A 20,530-nucleotide genomic window follows, 5' to 3' on the forward strand; every position below is an offset into this window, starting at 1 on the left:
AGACTAGAGACCACAGATATGAGTCTTGAGAAAGATTAGTGGGGTGAACAGATGGCATCAGTGGCAATGTCATATTAAAAATAAGGATATTAGGAAAGAACTTAATATTGTTAGTAACCAGGAATGTGTTAGCAGAGCTAATCTCAGGTGGTATGGTCACTTAAACAGAATGGGAGAGAAAAGATTAATAAAACAAGTGGTCTTTGCCAGGTTGACAAGAAAAGACCCAGAGGAAGTCCAAGTTATAGGTGGATTGATACAGTAAAAAATGCCTTAGAAGACAGAAATATAAGATTATAAATATAAGATAGACATCATTGGGATCACCGAGACATGGTTGACAGAAGAGGATATAATAACAGGAATAGAAGTCGCTGGGTACAGCATTTTTCGGCAGGATAGGAAGGGAAAGCATGGTGGTGGAGTACTGCTTATGATAAGTGACAACCTATGTCCTCTAAGAGTGGAGACTTTGGAAGGCAGTGGCACTAATGATTTTGAAAGCATATGGTGTGAGGTAGAGGTGGGCAAGACAGGATATTTAGTGAGGTGTTGCTACAGACCCAGGAGCACAGAGGGTGGGGACCAGGAAATGTTTAGACGGTTGAGTTTGGCAAGTGCAAGAAGAATGATTGTTATGGGAGATTTTAACTACAGTAGTATAAACTGGGGAGAGGAAGATGCATGTAGCAATAAAAGAATGGAATTTCTAAAATTCTTGAGGGACAAATGTCTTAGGCAACATGTAATAGAGAGAACAAGAGGTTCAAGAGTTTTGGATTTGATTATAGCATCAGAAGAGTTGATAATAACTGAGATGACATCTCTCCCACCAGTTGGAGAGAGTGACCATATGGTTTTGACTTGGAAAATGAATAGACATGCAGGAGTATCAAAGAAATGGGAACGTATGTGGAATTATAAGGCAGGTGATTATAATAGTCTAAGATGTCAACTTGGGGAAGTTTCATGGAGGGAGGAATTGGAAAGCCAGGATATCATTAGTGCGTGAAAAATTATGAAAGAATATTTGTTAGCAGCAATGGTAAGTTGTATACCACGAGTGAACACTAGGAGACAATTTGGAGTAAAGTGGATGACAAACAATAAACAGGAATTGCATGTGAAAAAGAGGCTATGGAAGAGATATAAGGAGACAGGTGAAGAGAAGATGCATGAAGACACAGGCCAGAAGAGTGACTAGTATGGTAAGGAAGACGAAACTGGAATATGAGAGGAGATTGGCCCTAACATCCAAAGAAAATCCAAGGGAATTTTTTAGATATGTGGCTAGTAGGAGGAGAAATGACTGTGGAAGAATGATATTGTGAGATAAAAATGGGAATAGAGTGACTGATGCAGAGGACATAGTGGAATTGTTCAATTAACACTTTATTGAAGTATTTCATCCTGGAGGAGTCAGTTTTAATGCTAGAGGGATTGGGCAGGTTCGAGGTTTAGAGGTAGAGGAGGAGAGTGTGTTTCAAATACTGAGTACTCTGGATATCAGTAAAGCTGTGGGACTGGATGGTATTTCACCACGAGTTTTGAGAGAATGTGCTAGGGAACTGACAGTGCCTTTGACCTTTTTTTAGATATGTGGCTAGTAGGAGGAGAAATGACTGTGGAAGAATGATATTGTGAGATAAAAATGGGAATAGAGTGACTGATGCAGAGGACATAGTGGAATTGTTCAATTAACACTTTATTGAAGTATTTCATCCTGGAGGAGTCAGTTTTAATGCTAGAGGGATTGGGCAGGTTCGAGGTTTAGAGGTAGAGGAGGAGAGTGTGTTTCAAATACTGAGTACTCTGGATATCAGTAAAGCTGTGGGACTGGATGGTATTTCACCACGAGTTTTGAGAGAATGTGCTAGGGAACTGACAGTGCCTTTGACCTTTTTTTAGATATGTGGCTAGTAGGAGGAGAAATGACTGTGGAAGAATGATATTGTGAGATAAAAATGGGAATAGAGTGACTGATGCAGAGGACATAGTGGAATTGTTCAATTAACACTTTATTGAAGTATTTCATCCTGGAGGAGTCAGTTTTAATGCTAGAGGGATTGGGCAGGTTCGAGGTTTAGAGGTAGAGGAGGAGAGTGTGTTTCAAATACTGAGTACTCTGGATATCAGTAAAGCTGTGGGACTGGATGGTATTTCACCACGAGTTTTGAGAGAATGTGCTAGGGAACTGACAGTGCCTTTGACCTGGCTTTTCGATGAAAGTCTGACTGCGGGAAAGGTACCCATGGAATGGAAGGAAGGCAAGATAGTGCAATTGCATAAGGGCGGTAGCAGACTGGAAGTGTCTAATTATAGGCCAGTTTGTGTGTCATCAGTAGTTAGTAAGATCTTGGAGAAAGTAGTGAAGTACCGTACACAGCATTGGGCAGAGGAGGGTAATGTTTTCTGTGAGAGTCAACATGGATTTGTGAAGGGGCGCTCTTGTTTTCGTAATATGCTAGTCTTTTATGATAAAGTTACAAGAGCATTAGATGAGGGAAAGACATATACTGCCATTTTCTTAGACTTAGCAAAGACATTTGACATGGTGCCACATGATAAACTGATATTTAAGTTGCAGCACATGGGCCTGAATGTCAGATTGGTCAACTGGATTCAGGATTGGCTGTCCGATAGGTATCAGAGTTGTGTATGGTGGGTCAGTTTCAAGGAAGCAGAGGGCTACAAGCAGAGTCCCACAGGGCTCAGTACTGGGACCTATATTGTTTAGGTCCTTTATATCAATGTCAGTGGATTGCAAGGGGATATTCAACTGTTTGCGGATGATGCAAAGCTGGGAAGGATTATTAGTAATAGTGCAGATGCGGCAGCCCTGCAAGAGGATTTGAATAAGCTAGATAGATGGGCAAATGAATGGAGTGTCAGTTTAATGCAGCAAAATGAAAGGTCTTGAGGTTTGGGAAACATCGATGGGAAACTGCATACTCTACGGGAGGAGTTATACTGGAGGAAGTAGGGCAGACTAGAGATCTGGGGGTTGATGATTGATAGACTGAAATTTAGGGGACATATTGCAAAGGTGGTGAAGGTAACACAGAGGATTGCTGCAATAACGAGAAGGACGCTGACCTGCAGAAATAAAACAGCTATCATTCCGTTGTATAAGACCCTGATCAGACCACACTTGGACTTTTGTTCTCAGATTTGGTCCCCAGGATTTGAAGGGGATAAATTAACTGTGGAAAGGGTACAAAGGCAGATAACAAAGATGGTTTCAGGACTGTACAATGATATGAGGATCGGCTGAGGGAATGTGGACCTGCAGAGTTTGGTGAATAGAAGAAGGAGAGGTGATATGATTGAGACTTTTAAACTGTTGAGAGGTGGTTGCAGGGTTGACACTGGGTGTTCTTTCCCTTGGTTGAACAGTGGGAAGGAGTGATGACAAGAGGCCATCCCTAGAAGTTACGAAAGGAAACTGTGAGCAAGAGGGTGAGGAGTGGTTTCTTTGCATGGAGGGTGGGTGAATCATGGAATGCATTGTCTGATGGAGTGGTGAGAGCGAGAATGGTCAATGAGTTTAAGGAGTGGTATGATAGACTTTGTGTTTCTTAGGGTGGACCTCCCCTCAATGAGTCTTGATAGACTTTGTGTTTCTTAGGAAGGACCTCCCACGATGAGTCTTTTGACTCCATGGAGCCTGAATAATAATAATAAGATCTGATAATGTTGATGTCTTGACAGATAACGGATTGATTTGGAGGAAAATTGTAGACAGGAAGTTAATAATGGTGTAAGTTTTTCATGCAGTACTATCATATCCTATACACCCCTTGAGGGTACATATCAGGAATTTGATTATGTATGAGAGATTTCAAAGGAGAAAGATGACAAGTGGTGTGTCAGTCTGTTTTGGAGTTTAATTTATATGTTGGCAATATAGTTCAAGATTTGAAGTAAGATATTCAGTGATCTATATAAATCATACACGTTTGGTAGTCATTTTCTTTTTGTGTTACAAGCACAAGCTGAATGGCATGTAGCTCAGCAACATAATTACTGACAGAATCGGACTGGATACTATATATTCAGGAAAAAGCAGCAGCAGAACCTAGGTCTCAGATCTCAACCAGTTTGTACAGATAAGTAAGAAATCAAAGTGATCTGCTTTGTATACATTAAACAATTACAGGTAGACTGATAAGTATGAGATTTCCATATCTTGCACAACAAGAGGCTACATGATGGAGTGCAAACCTGAACTGGACACATACTATGTTGTACATGTAATGTTGCCAATATTCAAAACAATAGCTGACAATCTTTTTTTCTCACACACACACCAAACAAGTAAATAACAGTCTGATATGTAATGCTGAACTTCGCAATGTAGAGAAAAAATACCATTCCATAGAATGTTTCCAAAGCAAGAAGAAGGCTCATTCTCTTCATAAAGACTTTGAATGGGCAATGTGCAAAATGCATCAGTAGCTATTTGTATACTGATGTTGGATAGGATTGACCATTGGACAATGTGCTCCCTTGCAGAACAGTAAACTTGGGACTCATAATCAAGCTTTAATCAAACAAGTGCACAATAAATATGAAGCAAGGAAAATCTATTCATTCTGTGGAGAACAGGGTGTGAAGAATATTCAATGTTCTTGTGCACTTTTCTCTTAATTAAAAAATGTGTACACTCATTTTTAGCTCTGAGTCTGAAGAGTATGTTTTGGGGAGAAGTGTACGTAGACTTTTCTGCTGAAAACTTGAACCCATTACTAAAAGTCCATGAATGAACAAATATGGTTGACTGCTTGTTGAAGTTGCCTTTTCAATGATACTCATGTTACAAAAATGGAAACATGCAAAGTTATCAGCATACACAGAATTGCCTATGATGGGAGGAAGCTGTTCAATGACTGAGTTCACTTTGACAGCCAAGTGTTACACTTAAGACAGAGACTTTGGGAATACCCTCTTCTTGGAAAAATGGCTACGATAATGTGCTTCTCACTCAGACCTGGAAGACCGAGCTTGAGTGTTTTTAACAAAAACAGAAAGTGTCCTTCCCCCCCCCCCACTCCAAGACCTAGATTACGGAGGTCTTTTAGCATGTCATATCTCCAGGCTGTGTCATAAGCTTTTCCATGTTAAAGAAACTGAAACTAGATGTTCTCATTTCAGGAATGCATTACTTACACATGTTTCTAAATGGACCAAACAGTCCAATGTCAAACAGCGTCTACTGTCTACAAAAGCAACACCATGTATTAGAAAGACCTTTGCTTTCTAAATATCAAAGAAGATAATTGGTTGCTTGTGTTGGATCGCATCCTCAATAAGTATTCTGTTGTATAGTAAGAGAAGGACATCCACCGTTGATGGTAGAGGACATTTTATCGTATCATAATGGAGGTCATCCGGCCCTAATACACACTGGCATGAGAGAGTAAGAGAATAAAATGAGCGGGTCCATTTCCAGTTATCTCTAGTGAAATGCCTTAAGGTGGGAGTCCTCACTTGGGTTTCAATGTCTCCTGCAGCATAAACAAAGACATTTGTATTTCTGCAGAATTCTGATATCAATATTTTGACAGAATTCATGACAGCTCCATTGTAAAAATTTTTTCTTTTAGTCTCATAGACTATTCCAATTTCTAAGAGGTTGAGGGCTTACCTCTGTCATGTTTGTGTTGGCCAACTCATTTTGGAAAATATGGACAACGGATGTCCACCTGCTCACTCTGGAAAAATGTTGAGTACATCTGATGTATCAGAATCAGTTGTGTCCAGTTTACATTCAGTGGATACAGAAGCATCCATATTTTCTGTGGGGATATTTCATGTTTTTATTTTCAGAGAGATGTTTTGCCATAATTTTCTTGGTACATGGTTCTCAATGATTGGATTTTTTTAGTTGTTTCACGAGTAAAACTGTATTATTAGGTCAGGTGATTAATGTACTCTATACAGAACTCCCAATCATAACATTCAGGCAGGCTGAAATTATCAGATGATGGAATAGACTTATGAATTTGAATTGCTGTTGACATTTTCTTAGTCTAAGAAGATCTCAGAACAGGCATGGTAATGGTGGCTAGCTTCCTCTTTGCACCCTGATATAAGATATTTTGTTCAGTTTTTATCTGTTGTATTTCTTTTTCATCCTTCCACCTTTAGCAGGCATGGAAATATGTGGGGCAGCCACCTAAAAGTTGACATGTGTAGATTTCTTTGCAGAGTAAGATTTAGTATCATGCACTTTACTACCACTTGGGCACAGATGATAGTCACAACAGGCAGTTTGGATATGCTTATATTTCTGACATTTACAGCATGTTGGTAGATTATAGATGCAGAGCCTAACAGGATAACTAGATATCCTGCTCTTAACAGAGATTCAGGTGTATCAAAAGCAGAAGTGATATTCCTGGTTGGAACCAGGTAACTATACCTATATCAGGATGCATTTCATACCTGTCACTCCATCATCTTTCAGCTCTGAATATATCTCATTTGAATATATCTTTCTAAAATAGCTGAGTGTTTTATGAAGTAATTGGTATTACCAATACAATACAATCAATGGAGGGAATACTAGTAATTGGAATTCCCTCCCACTGATTGTGCTTGCAGTAGTTTTACTGGGCATTGCTATATGACATTTCAATAAGAATGTAGTTTTTCAACTGCTTTGGGAGATCTTGCCAGTTCTAAACCCTTTTAAATAAAGTTACATTTTCCCTATTGGCTTTTCACCTGCTGTTATGATGAGAAACAGCAGTGTGTGTGTGTGTCATTTCTTTTGTTTCTTATTTCTGTTATCAAATGATGTATCTATGGGATCCATACCACTGATCTGGTGTTGTGAGAGTGCCTTGAAAATTTGAGGAAGAAGAATTAATGCTCAAAGGGATTTTTTTGGTTTGGTACTACAGATCTCCACCTGCCACAGAGCCAAAACAGACACTCACTATCTGGGAAGCAATAAATGCACTCAAAAGCAGAATACCAAATTACCCAGGATGCTATACCAGCACTACAGCAAGCCTTGAACCCTATCCATAAACCATGGAGTAGCACACCTACTGCAACAATGCTGATCCTCGAAGGCAAACCCATTAGGTGAGCAAGACAGCCCATAGGACTGCCTGTCTTGCCAAAGCAGGGATCAAAGAAATGCAAGACTACCAGGATCCCTCCTCTTCTTTTTTTTTTTTTTTATGTCTATGCATTGCATCACATGGAAATCACAGCAGCAGGACATTCCAGTGATGGTGGTCTGAAAGATAAGATAGTAAAAATGACAGAAGAAGCAGAGCAAAGAATACAGGAAGTGGGAAAAGAGAAAGAATGAAAAGGACCAGTGCAATCACTGGGATATTCCCCTCCGCCACAAACAGGTATTCCATACGGCAGGGTCTCTCCAGATGGTAAGTGACCAGAATATGTAATCACTTCAGTGGTGGCCATCTTTACAAGGACTCAAGTGAGGAAAAGTATTAGTGCAACTACAAGGTAGATGAATATGAAAAGCTCAGGAACTATATGATCAAACTATAAAAGTAATTCAACTGATAAGAAAAGAAAGTAAGAGTTGCAGTATATGAGCAGAAATTAGCCATTAAGGCCAGGAAAAATCTCATGTTCTTTCAATATGTACCTTGTAGAAGAAACAATGATTACAAGATGATATTAACTGATAAAATAGTAGATAGATAAACAATGTAGAGGATACAGTTGAAGTATTTGATAAATGATTCATCAAGATATTAACCATGCTCTGCTAGCAATTTTTCTGTGTAAAATGTATTCGTCAAGAAAATTAAAGGATATGTAGAAGGAAATTGAAACTGGAGAAAGAGTGTATATTAAATGTTTCAAAAGTGAGTGCCTATTAGGTGACAAAAATGCAGCAAACTGGACAGTACTGACGGAATGGTAGGATGGAAAAATTATGTTATTAATGTCGAACGTGCAGCCGTGAAAATAGTGGAGAATGAAATGAGCATTAATAAAGAAATAGTGAGCTTGAATGTTATCTTTCACAGGACAGAGCATGAAATTGAAAAACTGCAGAAGTGACAAGAGTTTAGCAGGGCTGAAAAGATAAGGAAGCAGATGGTCTGAAGTAATAATAAAGACCAAGCGAACAAACAAGAAAGACAAGGATAAAATTATATAGAGAGACTCAATGATCAGAGGAGTAATTAATGAAAATGTGACAAAATGGTGTTTCTCTGGAGCAAAAATTCACGATATTAGTCACACCATTCGGATGCAAAAAATGCAAGTCAAAGGAAATTATTGTCTTGGTTGGCACTAATGATTTGAGAGGCAAAAAGTACCCTATGAGGGAGGAGGTAAAGGAGTTGTTAGAAGAGGCAAAACTGATGAGTGAAAAAGGTGAAGATTTGAAGTCTCCTACCATGCTATGATGGAGACAAACTGAGGAAGAGGGTGTTGCTAGCTAATGAGTCTACACGTACGTCATGCAGAAGGAATGATGTAGGATTTGTGGATCTATGGTCTGTGTTTGAAAGAAAGAAGGATTTGTACAATGCTGATGGACTGCATCTAAATAGTTTGTGTTAGGTGTCGGGAGAAGGCTTTGTTCACAGAGCATGTTAGAGCACAAATTCAGGAAAACTTTAACAATTAGGGCGGAAGCAGGTGAGTTTGTGTGAAAGCACCCAAGAGGCAAGTGAGTGTGAGGAGAATGACCAAGAGCAAAATCTAGTCTCTCAAGAAAATTATTGAATAAGGCAGGTGAGGCCTAAAGGGATGCTGCAGTTTTTATATACTGATACCATAAGTATCAGGAACAAGAGGGAGGATTTTTTTGGCATTGGTTAGCACAACCTTACCAAAAGTTAAAGATATTAGCGAGACTTGGCTAACAGCAGATGATGTAGTTATAGGGATATAATGTGATGGGTTTGTATTTTCAGATATATAGAGAAGAGGATAGAAGGAGGAATGCTGATGATATCAGATGAATTGAAGCCAAAAGAAATAGGAGATAGGCAGGAGAGTGGCTGTTCATTTGAAGCAGTCTGGTGCAGATTAAGACCAGTAGGACAAAATATACAGTTGCTTGTTGCTATAGGCCAGGGAGTTCTACAGATGATCTGGAAGACATGCATCGCCAAATTAGTACAGGTCAAGTGATTATTATGGGGGACTTCAACTATGGTGATATAGACTAGAAGGAAGAAAGATCACATGGCAGGAAGGAAATAGAATTTATACACCTAATAAGAGATAATTACTTAAGTCATCATGGTGGGGGGGACTAGGGGGGGGAGAGTATTGGACCTGGTCATAGGATCAGAAGAGCTATCCATAAACAAGGTGACCATGCGATCTTGACTTGGGAGATTGTAAAACATGAGGAATATTCTGTCAAGAAGGGGGTATATGTGGAAATACAAGGTAGGTGATTATGACAAGCTTAGGAAGCTGAAAGGAAAGAATGCTAATAGTGCATGGGATATAGTTAAAGGTCATCTAGAGGAAGCAATATTAAATTGTATACCTAAAGTAAGGAGGATTAATCAGGTAGGAGTTAGATGGATGAGTAATATCATCAAGCACAAGCTGCAGAAGAAGAAGAAAATGCTATGGAGGGTATATAAAGAGAAAGGTGACCAGCAAATTCCTGAACAATACAAAGGTCAGACAAGAAAGGTGATCAGCATGGCAAAGGAAGGCAAAATCAGATAATGAGAAGAATCTAGCAAAGCAGGCCAAAGGAAATCCCTGAGTTATTTTGTTATGTGGCAAAGAGGAAGAATAACTATGGAAGATTAACAGTGAAGGGAGATGATGGTCATGAGGAGACAGAAGCAGATAAAATAGACGCAATAATAAAAATAATGCGTATGTTCAATGGCTCAAGTCAAAAACTCTAGCTTCTCATTCAGCTCACACAACTCTTTGTAGTAGTTAACAAATCCAAAGCAGACTTTGTAAGGGCAAAATGAAATAAGCTTGTCTTCTGCTCAACTGGCCATCTAGCTTTCTGATTCCTCACTAAAGCTGTTGGGCAAAGTGTTTGCCTCCCCCCTGTTTCTACCTCTCTCTTCTCAGATGCATATCCTGATGAGAAAATCACCCGAAGATAAGGCTGACTTTCTGGCATCAATCCTTTCCTTCAACTCTTGTATGACCAAGGCAGATCACTCCTTGCAATACCATGAACTGTTCATCATGCCTCCTTTGCCAGAAGGGAATCAGAAAAATCATCAAACTTCATACAAATAAGTCTACATGTCCAGAGGTATTCCTTCCAGCTGTGCTCAAAACTTGTGCTTCAGAATTAACACTCATCCTGTATCATCTACACAGGCTATCATATTCATCTGGTATCTACCTAACATGAAAGCAAACTTGTATCCAGCCTGTCCCTAAAAGGGGAAATAAAAGTCAACCATCAAACTATTGTTACACTGCAATCATACTCTCAAAAGTAATGGAAGTTATCAACAATCAGTCTTCTTCAACACTTGGAGACCCATAAGTGAATTAGTGATCACTAGCATGAATTCTGCCATTCTCATTCTACATCAGATGTTTCTGCTAACCTTACCCACCCTTAGACACTGGTCTTGAAAGATCTGGAGAAACTCATGTAGTAGCTCTTAATATTTCCAATGCATATGATTATGTGCGATTTCGTGACCTTCTCCCCAAGCTATAATCATATAAGAACCAGAGCAGCCACTATTCAACATCCAACAATCCAACCCCAAATATTTCATCTTCATTCCATCTACATCTGTTTTTTTTTCTGATTTTACTAAGACAAAGTACCTCTACTATCTTTACTCCACCAGGTACTTTACTCCTATTGTCTGGCCTCTTTTCAACAAATCATCTGATGTCAGAATTAAAGAACTTTAAGACTGTATTAAATACTTAAAATCTTTTTTACAACAAGAACTTCTTTTTTTTTTTTTATCAACAAATATAAAATTATTAGGATGTGTTATTTCCATCAAATACTGCTTCTACAAGTTTGGCTGAGCAACTTCAGAAGATATTTCAGGAAACACATAACAAGATCTACTTCAAACAGCCATTTTGTTTTACAAATTGAAAAATACCAAATAGTAAGTCAGCCACACATATCATTAGCCACAAGATATTAGTCTGTATAGTTGCATAAAACTTGTAGGTGATTTCTGAACAGAGGTCTTATATGCTACATACACAAATTAAAAACTTCCATATTGCATGAAGTATAATTTCCTGATTTCTGTTTATTGTGCTGTGTGAGCAAATTACCTCAAAAGACTGAACATTCTTGCCAAAGAGTTTCCCTCAAAGTAATGATGGAAGCAGAAGGCTGGTATACAATGTAATGTTCTGCAAGAATATGCATTGAGACCACTTTTTGATTCTGTTTTCAAAACTGAAAAACATAATGAAAACTCAGAAAACGTTTTTTTTTGGATTTCAAGGTGGCTTTGTAAGGTGTTAATTGGTTGGAAGGACTTTAATATCCTTCAAATCAGTTAACATCTTGCATTCTAATGTTTATGGATTTTAATAAACTGAGCTATCTGTTTTGACATGGACTTGCACAGGATGGTCTGTCAGAAATTTTTTTTTTTAATAACTTCCTTGAGCAGCCATTTTGGAAGAACTGGCAAAATAGGAATTTAAGTTATTTTCTTTTTATCCTCCTTGATTACATTGAAGGCACTGTTTTTTAAAGTTGCAATGATACTTTTGTAGAGAGTGGTGAAATAAGCATGCATGCAAATACCTAATCATCATCTTCTTGGTGCATTAATCCGAAAATTGGTAAATATAGCAGCACATCACAACATCCTGTCTTGTGACTTCCTTTTTATCTCTTCATAACTCTTAGCGCCAGTTAGCATCATTATGTTATTTATATATGAAATTCTTGGTCTGCCTCGTGGCCTCTTTCCTTCTACAGTTCCCTCTATTAGTTCTGTAATCAGTCCCCTATGCCTCAAATGGTGTCCAATTAGGCATTTTCTTCTCTTATTGATGTCTTTCATTAATGACTGCTCTTCATGAACTATATTCAGAACTTCTTCATTACTTTTCTTTTCTGTCCAACTAATTTTCATCATCTTTCTCCAGCACCAAAGTTCAAATGCCTCCAACTTTTTCAACTTTTTCATGCCTTGTTTTGTTCAGAGTTCAGGCCTCACAACCATATAATGCAATGCTCCATATGTATGTTTTCACTAGCCTTTTTTTTTGAGCTGGATGCTAAGTCCTTTACTGGTAAAAATGTTTCTTCTGTTATAGAATGCTTTTTGGCTAGGATTATCCGTGCTTTAATATCTGATTGGTTTCTTCCATCGTCTGTGATAAGACTTCCAAGATATTTAAAAGAGGATACCTGTTGTAGTAGGTTATTATTTATTCCTAGGTTTATTTTCATTGGATTTGCTTTACTTGTAATTAATAATTTTGTTTTCTTATAATTAATTTTTAGGCTGTACTGTGCGAAGATTTCTTCCATCTTTGTTAGGGTGGCTTTCAGTTTATTTTCGTTATCAGCTAAAACTGCTATATCATCCGCAAACCGTAGCCAGTTAATATCAATTCCATTTATCTTAATTCCAGTTTCTATTAGTTCTTTCAGTTTATTTACTGCATCTTCAATGTACAGATTAAACAATATGGGTGAAAGAGAGCACCCGTCTTACACCTCTACGTATTTTTGCTATTGCGGTTTTTGTTGTATTGCTGGCTGCTTCTATTAGGGCTTCTTGATGCTTGTAAAGACTAAATATGAGCCTTCTATCTCTCCAATCTACCTTTATTGTTTTTAGGAGGTGAAACATTTGATTCCAGTCAACACTATTGAAGGCTTTCTCCAAGTCAAGAAAGACTATCAGAGTATTTTGATTCTTCTCCAATCTTCTTTCAATAACTGTTCTTAGAGCTAGTATTGCTTCTCTTGTCCCCTGCTGTTTCCTGAATCCAAACTGGTCATTGCCAATATATTTTTCAACCTTCTTTGTTAGTCTTTTTTTTTATAATTTTGAGTAGTATTTTCGAAGCAAGTGATATTAAGCTTATTGTTCGATGATTTTCACACTTGTTTGCATTATTTACTTTAGGAATGGGTATGATAGCGCATTGTGTAAAATCTTTGGGGATGATCCCTGTTTCATAAATATCCTTTATGATCTTGAAAAGGTATGACTTAGTTATGTTTCCTGAGTATTTTATTAATTCTGAAGGGATGTTATCAGTGCCTGGTGCCTTGTTGGCTGACAATTCATTCAGTGTCCATTCAAATTCATCTTTTAATATAGTTGGACCAATTTCTTCCATATCAAGTCTTGTTTCATCTTCTATAGCCTTGGCATCTAGATCTTTTCCACTATATATATCTTCTAAGTACTCCTTCCATCTTTCCAAAATTTCTTCCTTATCTATAAGTATGTTCCCCCCGTTTATTATTGATAATTGTACTTCTTGTCTTGTTTTGCTGACTTATTCCTTTTATAATGTTATAAGCTTTATCGATTCTTCCAGCGTTTGTTAGATCTTCTGTTTCTTTACATTTCTCTGTATACCATTGTTCTTTTGCTTCTTTATACTTTCTATTTATCATATTTTTTATATGTTTATATTTGTCTTTGCTTTCTTCCTTTAGGGAGGTTTTGTATTTTCTTCTTTCATCTATTAGATCTAGAATGTCCTGGGTGATCCATGGTTTTTTTTATTTGCTTCTTGCTTAATCCTATGCAGTCATTGGCAGCCTTGATGATTGATGATGTATCCATCAAATGAGTCCATTTTTCCATCTATGTTTTTCTTTTCCCGCTCCTGTTTTTCATTCATTCACACTGCAAATACCTAATTATTATTATTAAGAGAGACCTCCAGGGAGACAGAGACTCATCAAGGGAGGCCAGATACTACACCCACACACCAGCTATCGCACTTATTCTTGACTTCATTCACACTGCTTGCACTAGCATCCAATGGCAATCCATTCCAATCATGCACCACCATATGAGAGAATACTCCTGCATGTCTTAAGAATTCTATCTTCAGTTTTGAGTTTTATCTTCAGTTTTATCTCTTAGAGTTTTGTTTCCTGAAGACAAAATGCTAAAGCTTTCTGCAATGACACACATAGTGAACAACAAGAAAACAAAGTGGCCACCCAGTCCTCTATTCCAGACCCAATCAAATTCCCATGAAATGTCTGCACTGCAGGTTTCTCTGAACATTTTCATGACATTTAAATAAATTCATTATATGATGCAGAAACTATTGGTACCAGCAGATAAACAATCAAAATGTAGACTAACCTACATTTTGATTGTCTGATCAATCAAAATTAATCTAGATCTGGAAGATCATTAGACTCTGCAAATGAGACAGTTCAAAAGTCATAACTATATAATACATTTTTCTAAAATGTTTTGGAAATCCTAGGTTCAGAGACAGGGAAAATATCTGGAGAAAAGATCACACATACAATGAATATGGGTAACTATTATTTTCTAAAATTTATATAATTTACTTTCTAGCTTTATCAAAAACACTTATTAGTTTTAAGACAGCCTTTCTATAAATTATTACACAGGAACCACCATGGAGTACAACTCATTGTGAGAGTCCTACAGTAATCATTCACAAATACCCATCATCTCTCTTTAAACTCATTCAATTAGAAAACAAAAATTCATGACCACCTAAGAAAACTTAACTCATGTACCACTCTCCAAGCAAAGTCTATGCCTCTCTCCCGTCCTGTCACGTACTGAAAAATTCCTTCAGGATCTATTCTAAATTAATGTTGCTAAGAAATTATACTTTTGGTTTCATCCTTTATCCAAGTGTAAGCAAACAAAGTTTTGCACATGAAGTAACTTCATGACAGTGCAACTCCTCGATGAGTCCTTGGACTCCCTGGAGGTGTCAAATAATAATAAAAACTAATGACTTCACCTCAATTGCCTTAGTATCCCATAATGCAAAGCACATATTGTTACAGACTTGTACAATGCTATGCATTATGGGAAGGGCCACTACCCAGACTGTTTCGACCTTTATTGAGGTCTCATCACTGGAAGTCAGATCCAGAAGTGATACCAAGGTTGAAGTAATGCAGAAGTCATATTTCTATATACAAGTAGCCAAAAGGTGTCACACCTTATTACTAAAATACTCTAGATTAGAGATAGATGTTGAAAGTTTTTCCACTTGATAACTTCTTTGCATTATTTGAACCTTGTAATCACTTCTGGGTTTTGGCTCCCACTGATGCACTTTAGCATTGAAGTGGTTGCTGCACTAAGATATGAGCAGTTCTGAACAGTGACAGGTTTTTGCCTGTCTGTGAGTAGAGCCACCGCTGAGTTTATGGCTCTCCTTGGTGGTGGAGGTGAACCTGTTGCTGAGTAGCACAACCACTGAGTAAAATGATCCTTCAGCTTGCTCACACTTGCTGAGTTTAGAATGATCTGGGGGATCATCTGAGTTTTTCAAGACTTCCCTTCACGTATATAGTGAAACCAGTCTGGGTAGTGGCCTTTCCCATAATGCATAGCATTATACATATCTGTAAGGATATATGCTTTGCATTATGGAATACTAAGGCAATTGATGTGAAGTCATAAACCTCTATATTCGAGGTGCTCTGTCATGAACTAACTTCATGCAACTTTCTTTGCTTACACTTGGGTTAAGGATGAAATCAAGAATATAAATTCTTGGCATCTTTAATTTATAATATTACCAAATGGAAAAGCTTTCAAGGATCTATTCTGGAGAACCCCTTAAGTAACTTATATGTTCCAATCATATTCCATGTTTCTGACTCACTTAATCTTTGCAATCCACTAACCTTCAGCCTATCCTTATGGAGAGCACTCCAAAGACCAGTCGCCAATTTGGTCCTTCACCTCTGAATCCAATGCAACACTTGCATATCTTCAAAAAAAAAAAAAAAAAATAGACAACCAAAGTGTTATGGAGAGAAATAAACTCTTCCTTATCTCTAGTTGTCAGTAAGTTCTTCAATATCTAAGTGTTCACTAGAGATAATCTAGAGATATATTCCACTTCTGCAATATACTCTCTGAGGTTCAACTGCATTTATATACACCAGCACTCCCAAATTGCTAAGCTTGTCAATTTCTTGCTGTCCAGTTCCATCAATGTAATACAAGGCTTACATGCTTGACACTATTCGTGAGAACAGATTACAAGATTATAGTCATCATACTATCTTTCAGGAAATAAACAGAATTGCATAATTGCACCCTTGTTATATGAAATTTACCTGAAATCAATGCTCTGCCCTGTTTTGCTTAATTCTTTTTCCTTTGCCCTTATAAACTCTTCAACAGGCATGAATACCTTATTGGCATGTGAATTTCCTTGGTGTGATGACACATAGTATGATCGTGGATACGGATTAAATGCATTTAAAAATTTTTGCTCGAAGTTTAAAACTGGCAAAATGATTGGACGATACTGTTTTATATTATTAAGCCCATTAATTAAAGTTCCTCGATACGATCGGTGATGAAGATACCCTTGGATCCAATGCCGACAACCACGCATTAAATGGCTTTTATAAGACTTGAATTCAAATAACGCTGATCTCTTTGGAGGGTAATCAACGTCCGAGTGTAACCGCTTGATTTTATCAACTACAAATCAAATAAGCAACACTCAGACAACTAACAACTCGATACTATATAAATTCAGCTACCGCTCTCCGTACGGCTTTACTCGCTCAATACAACTGCTTCCACCTCCTGGAACTGAAATGAAACACAAAAGTAAAGTAAAAAATAATCACAATGAATTAAATAATATGCAATATTTAGTATGATTCAGTATACAGGATTATTGTCCGGGCAGTTAGCCTATTGGCTTTGCGCTTCGCAATCTTATGTCTGGGGAAGGAGTGTCCTAGGTTTGATTCCCGTCCACGACGTGAGGAGCTTAAGGATCTTCCTCAGCCATAGCCAAGTTACCCGGACTTGGGCATGGACAGCAGGATTTTTTCCACCAGTTTATCTGGGGTTTTACATCCCGCAAGCAGGCAAACCTTCCCCGTGAACACACAGGATACAGTCGTAGGATATAGTACAGCAAGAAAGGCAACGAGAAACCACCTTGCTCATAGTCATTTCCCTAGATGGTGGCGTAGATAACTGCCCCCTAAACGCTATAACCACAACAACAACAACAGTATTATTATTATTATTATTATTGTACAGGCACCTCCATGAAGCCCAAAGATTCATCGCGGGGGAAACAAACTATCCACATAATCTATCATACCTCTCCTTGAACCCATTAACAGACAACGCATTCACAAACCATCCGACTCATTCGCAACTCACCAAGCAAAAAGTCCAGTCCCCACACCCCTACTAAACACTTTCATTCAACTCCCAGGAATGACCGCTTGAAATGGTCACTCTAGCTAAGTGCTGATATATTACCCTTCCATCAATCCCATAAACCCTTTAAGCAACTTAAATGTTTCTCTCATATTTTCTCCTGTAAACCAACTTCTGCAATCCACAATCTATCCTCATATGTAACATATCACAGACCAGTCACATTCTTGTCACTCGCCTCTGAATCTTCTCCACAGCTTCTACATCCTCAAGAAACCCAGGACACCAAACCTGACCACAGTAATTCCGATGTGGATGTATCAAGCCAAATCAAATGGAATAACAACTTTCTTGCCTCTACTTGTTAGTGGGCTCTTCAATAGATGAATAATCTTAGGGGCTACTTTAGCAACCTTAGCAATATGTGCTCTAAACTAAAACTCAATGTCCACCACCACCCTTATATCTCTATCTTCGTCTTTAATGCATAATAGAACTAAGGTAAAACTTTCAACATACTATGTGTGTGTGTGTGTGTGTGTGTGTGTGTGTGTGTGTGTGTGTGTGTGTGTGTGTGTGTGTGTGTGTGTGTGTGTGTGTGTGTGTGTGTGTGTGTGTGTTTTATTATTATTATTATTATTATAAAATTATATATTATTCTTTTGGGTAACCCAGTATCTTCTAAAGAGCGTGTGCCGTGGGTGGCAGATAGGAGAATCCACCAGATATGGTGGTCCAAATATATTGAATAAGGACTCCAGATAAGATCCTCAGATATTCCATGAAAATCCAGTTCACGTTAATCTAGTAATTACGCCTTAGCAACTTATACGTCTCGATCATGCCCCCCCCGCCTCTTCCTTATCCAATAGACTCTGTAATTTGTATTCTTTCAATCTGTCATCATATTCCACATTCTAAAGACCAGAAACCAACTAACTCAATCATCTCTGAACCCTCTCCAACATCTCGTCATACTTTTGAAAACCTCGCTAACAAATCTGAATACTGTAAAACTATATGTGGCACGATCAAAGCCACATGCAGTTGAATCAAAACATCTTTACTTTTACAAATCAGTGTTCTCCATAATGTTCCCATAATCCGCTGTTGCCCTCAAAATTTTAGCAACATATTCACGAAATTCCAAGTCCCTATTCATCATCACCCCCAAGACCTTTCATCTCCACCTCCTCTAAAATGTCCCAACTAATCCTTTACTCCGCATCCCATCTTTGCTTTCCAAATTTTAAAACCTTATACTTTGCAACATTAAACTGACATCCCCCCCATGCACTTGCCCATTCAGACAATATATTTAGATCCCCTTGCAAAGCCACAACATCTGCTATATTTCTCATAACGCTCTCCAACGTCACATCATCTGAAAACAGCTGTATATCACTATTTAAGCCCTTTCCGATGTCATTTGCATATAAATGACAAAATGGCCCCAAAACCTCTGGGGTACGTGACTAATAACCTTCCTCTTCTGGGATATCAATTGCCCATACACAACATGCTGATATCTATCAGCCAGTCAATCTCGAATTCGAAGCACTAATCTACTATTCAATCCATTCTGTTTCAATTTAACGACTAGTTTGTTATGTGGCAATCTATCAGTGGCGGCTCGTCCATCAGAGCAGCGGGGCTGCTGCCTCTCCAGTATAAAAGGAAAGTTCCTGTTTTATTATCGCCATTCTTAAATTTTTATATATTTATCAAAAAACCGTTATTTTGTTGTTTGTAAGACAATACCGCCGGATAGTATTTTATATAATTTAATCTGTAGCAATAGTTGGATTTTGCAATAGTCAATGTGCTGTGCGTGCTAGGACTAGTATCAGTATATTCAACACTGGAGCTGCATTCATTGCAGACCGCATCAAACCTCTAATCAGCTAACGCCTTTTTTTTTATTCCCGTATACGAGGAGTGGGCGAGGCCATTTAGCCCTATCTAACTTTTGGAGACTGAGTGAGCAGTTCATTCTCCACTGGTGCCAATCAGAGATAGATGGCCCAAGGCCATCACTAATTAAGCGGTACACAGTGAAGAAAGACGGCTCAAATATGCCGCCATCTCGTGGTCCCTAACCCTAACACAATATATGTAATGTCTGAAATAATGTGGGTTCTACGGTCGATTTTCTTGAGTTTACGGGACGAAAAACCGGAGTTTCCGGGAGGAAAAACCCTTGCCCGTGCCAGAGATCGACTAACTCGGGAACCGGTCGAAAAAAGGCTTAGAAAAATTTCCTCTAGTCGCCGCCTAGACTCGAAACCAAGTCTTCCTTCGTACAGCCAAGCGCCTGGTGTACAAACGCCACATCCACTGAGCTACACAGGCTCCCAAACCGCTACCTAGTGTGAATAACATAGTGGGTGTAACGTGTGATTTACGTGCAGTTCGGGCTGGTAGCATTCCAGTCCCAACAGTAAAAATTCTTACAAGCCTCCCCTGCAATCTATCTAAATTAGTAAAAAGCTTTTTACTAACAATATCTAAATATACTACTGATATACAACCTCCTTGTCCAAAGTATTCATCACCTTATTATAATTAGTAAGTACATTGCTAAAACACGATCTTCCTTAAACAAACTCATGCTGTCCATTAAAGAGAATTTCTATTGCTGTCAACCCAGATCAGAATGTTTGTCCACACTACTTTTTCAAAACTTTGACCACAATTCCATACAAGTAGTTTGGCCTATAATTCGAAACCTTAGTCTCACATGCCCTTTATGAAGTGAAACAAAGTTATCCCAATATCCACTCCTTTGGATCTTGTTTTCCCAAGATCCAAAGGAGTGGATATTGGGATAACTAAGACTTATATTAAAGTGTACATTAAAGCTTTTGTTTACTTCCTGAAATATTCTCTCAAGACACGCTGCGATATATCATCAATTCCCGTCGCTTTGTGGACATCAGATTTATCAATTCCTCATATACCTCCGGCTAGTCACTATCACTGATTCTCCCCATTCCTACTGTCTCAAGTTCTACATTACTTTACGATCATATGGACGAAATTCTTTAGTTATCTGCTTATTAAACACCTGTACTATATACTCCTCTAGGTTTAGCAGTCTCTCATTATCACTGACCCGCATCACACTTCCATAATCATTATTCCAACTGCTGCCAGGATATCGAAAAACCTCCCTAGAATTTCTTTTA

The 20,530-nt window shown here is 38.2% G+C and overlaps 1 protein-coding gene across 1 annotated transcript in view; it reads right to left on the minus strand.

Annotated features, from left to right (window-relative positions):
• The window catches only part of LOC150098795 (glutaminase liver isoform, mitochondrial-like), a 270,677-nt gene extending 254,126 nt beyond the window's left edge, over positions 1-16,551 (minus strand). The window contains exon 1 of the mRNA XM_090405753.1: positions 16,268-16,551. Within this exon, the coding sequence (XP_090261879.1) occupies positions 16,268-16,551 (284 nt within the window). The remainder of the gene's footprint in view (positions 1-16,267) is intronic.
• Between the last annotated feature and the right edge of the window lie 3,979 nt (positions 16,552-20,530).

This window comes from Typopeltis vanoorti, chromosome 15, assembly GCF_054136105.1.
Source record: "Typopeltis vanoorti isolate ZY-2024b chromosome 15, IOZ_Tvanoo_1.0, whole genome shotgun sequence".
In the NCBI taxonomy this organism is placed as follows: Eukaryota; Metazoa; Arthropoda; class Arachnida; order Uropygi; family Thelyphonidae; genus Typopeltis; species Typopeltis vanoorti.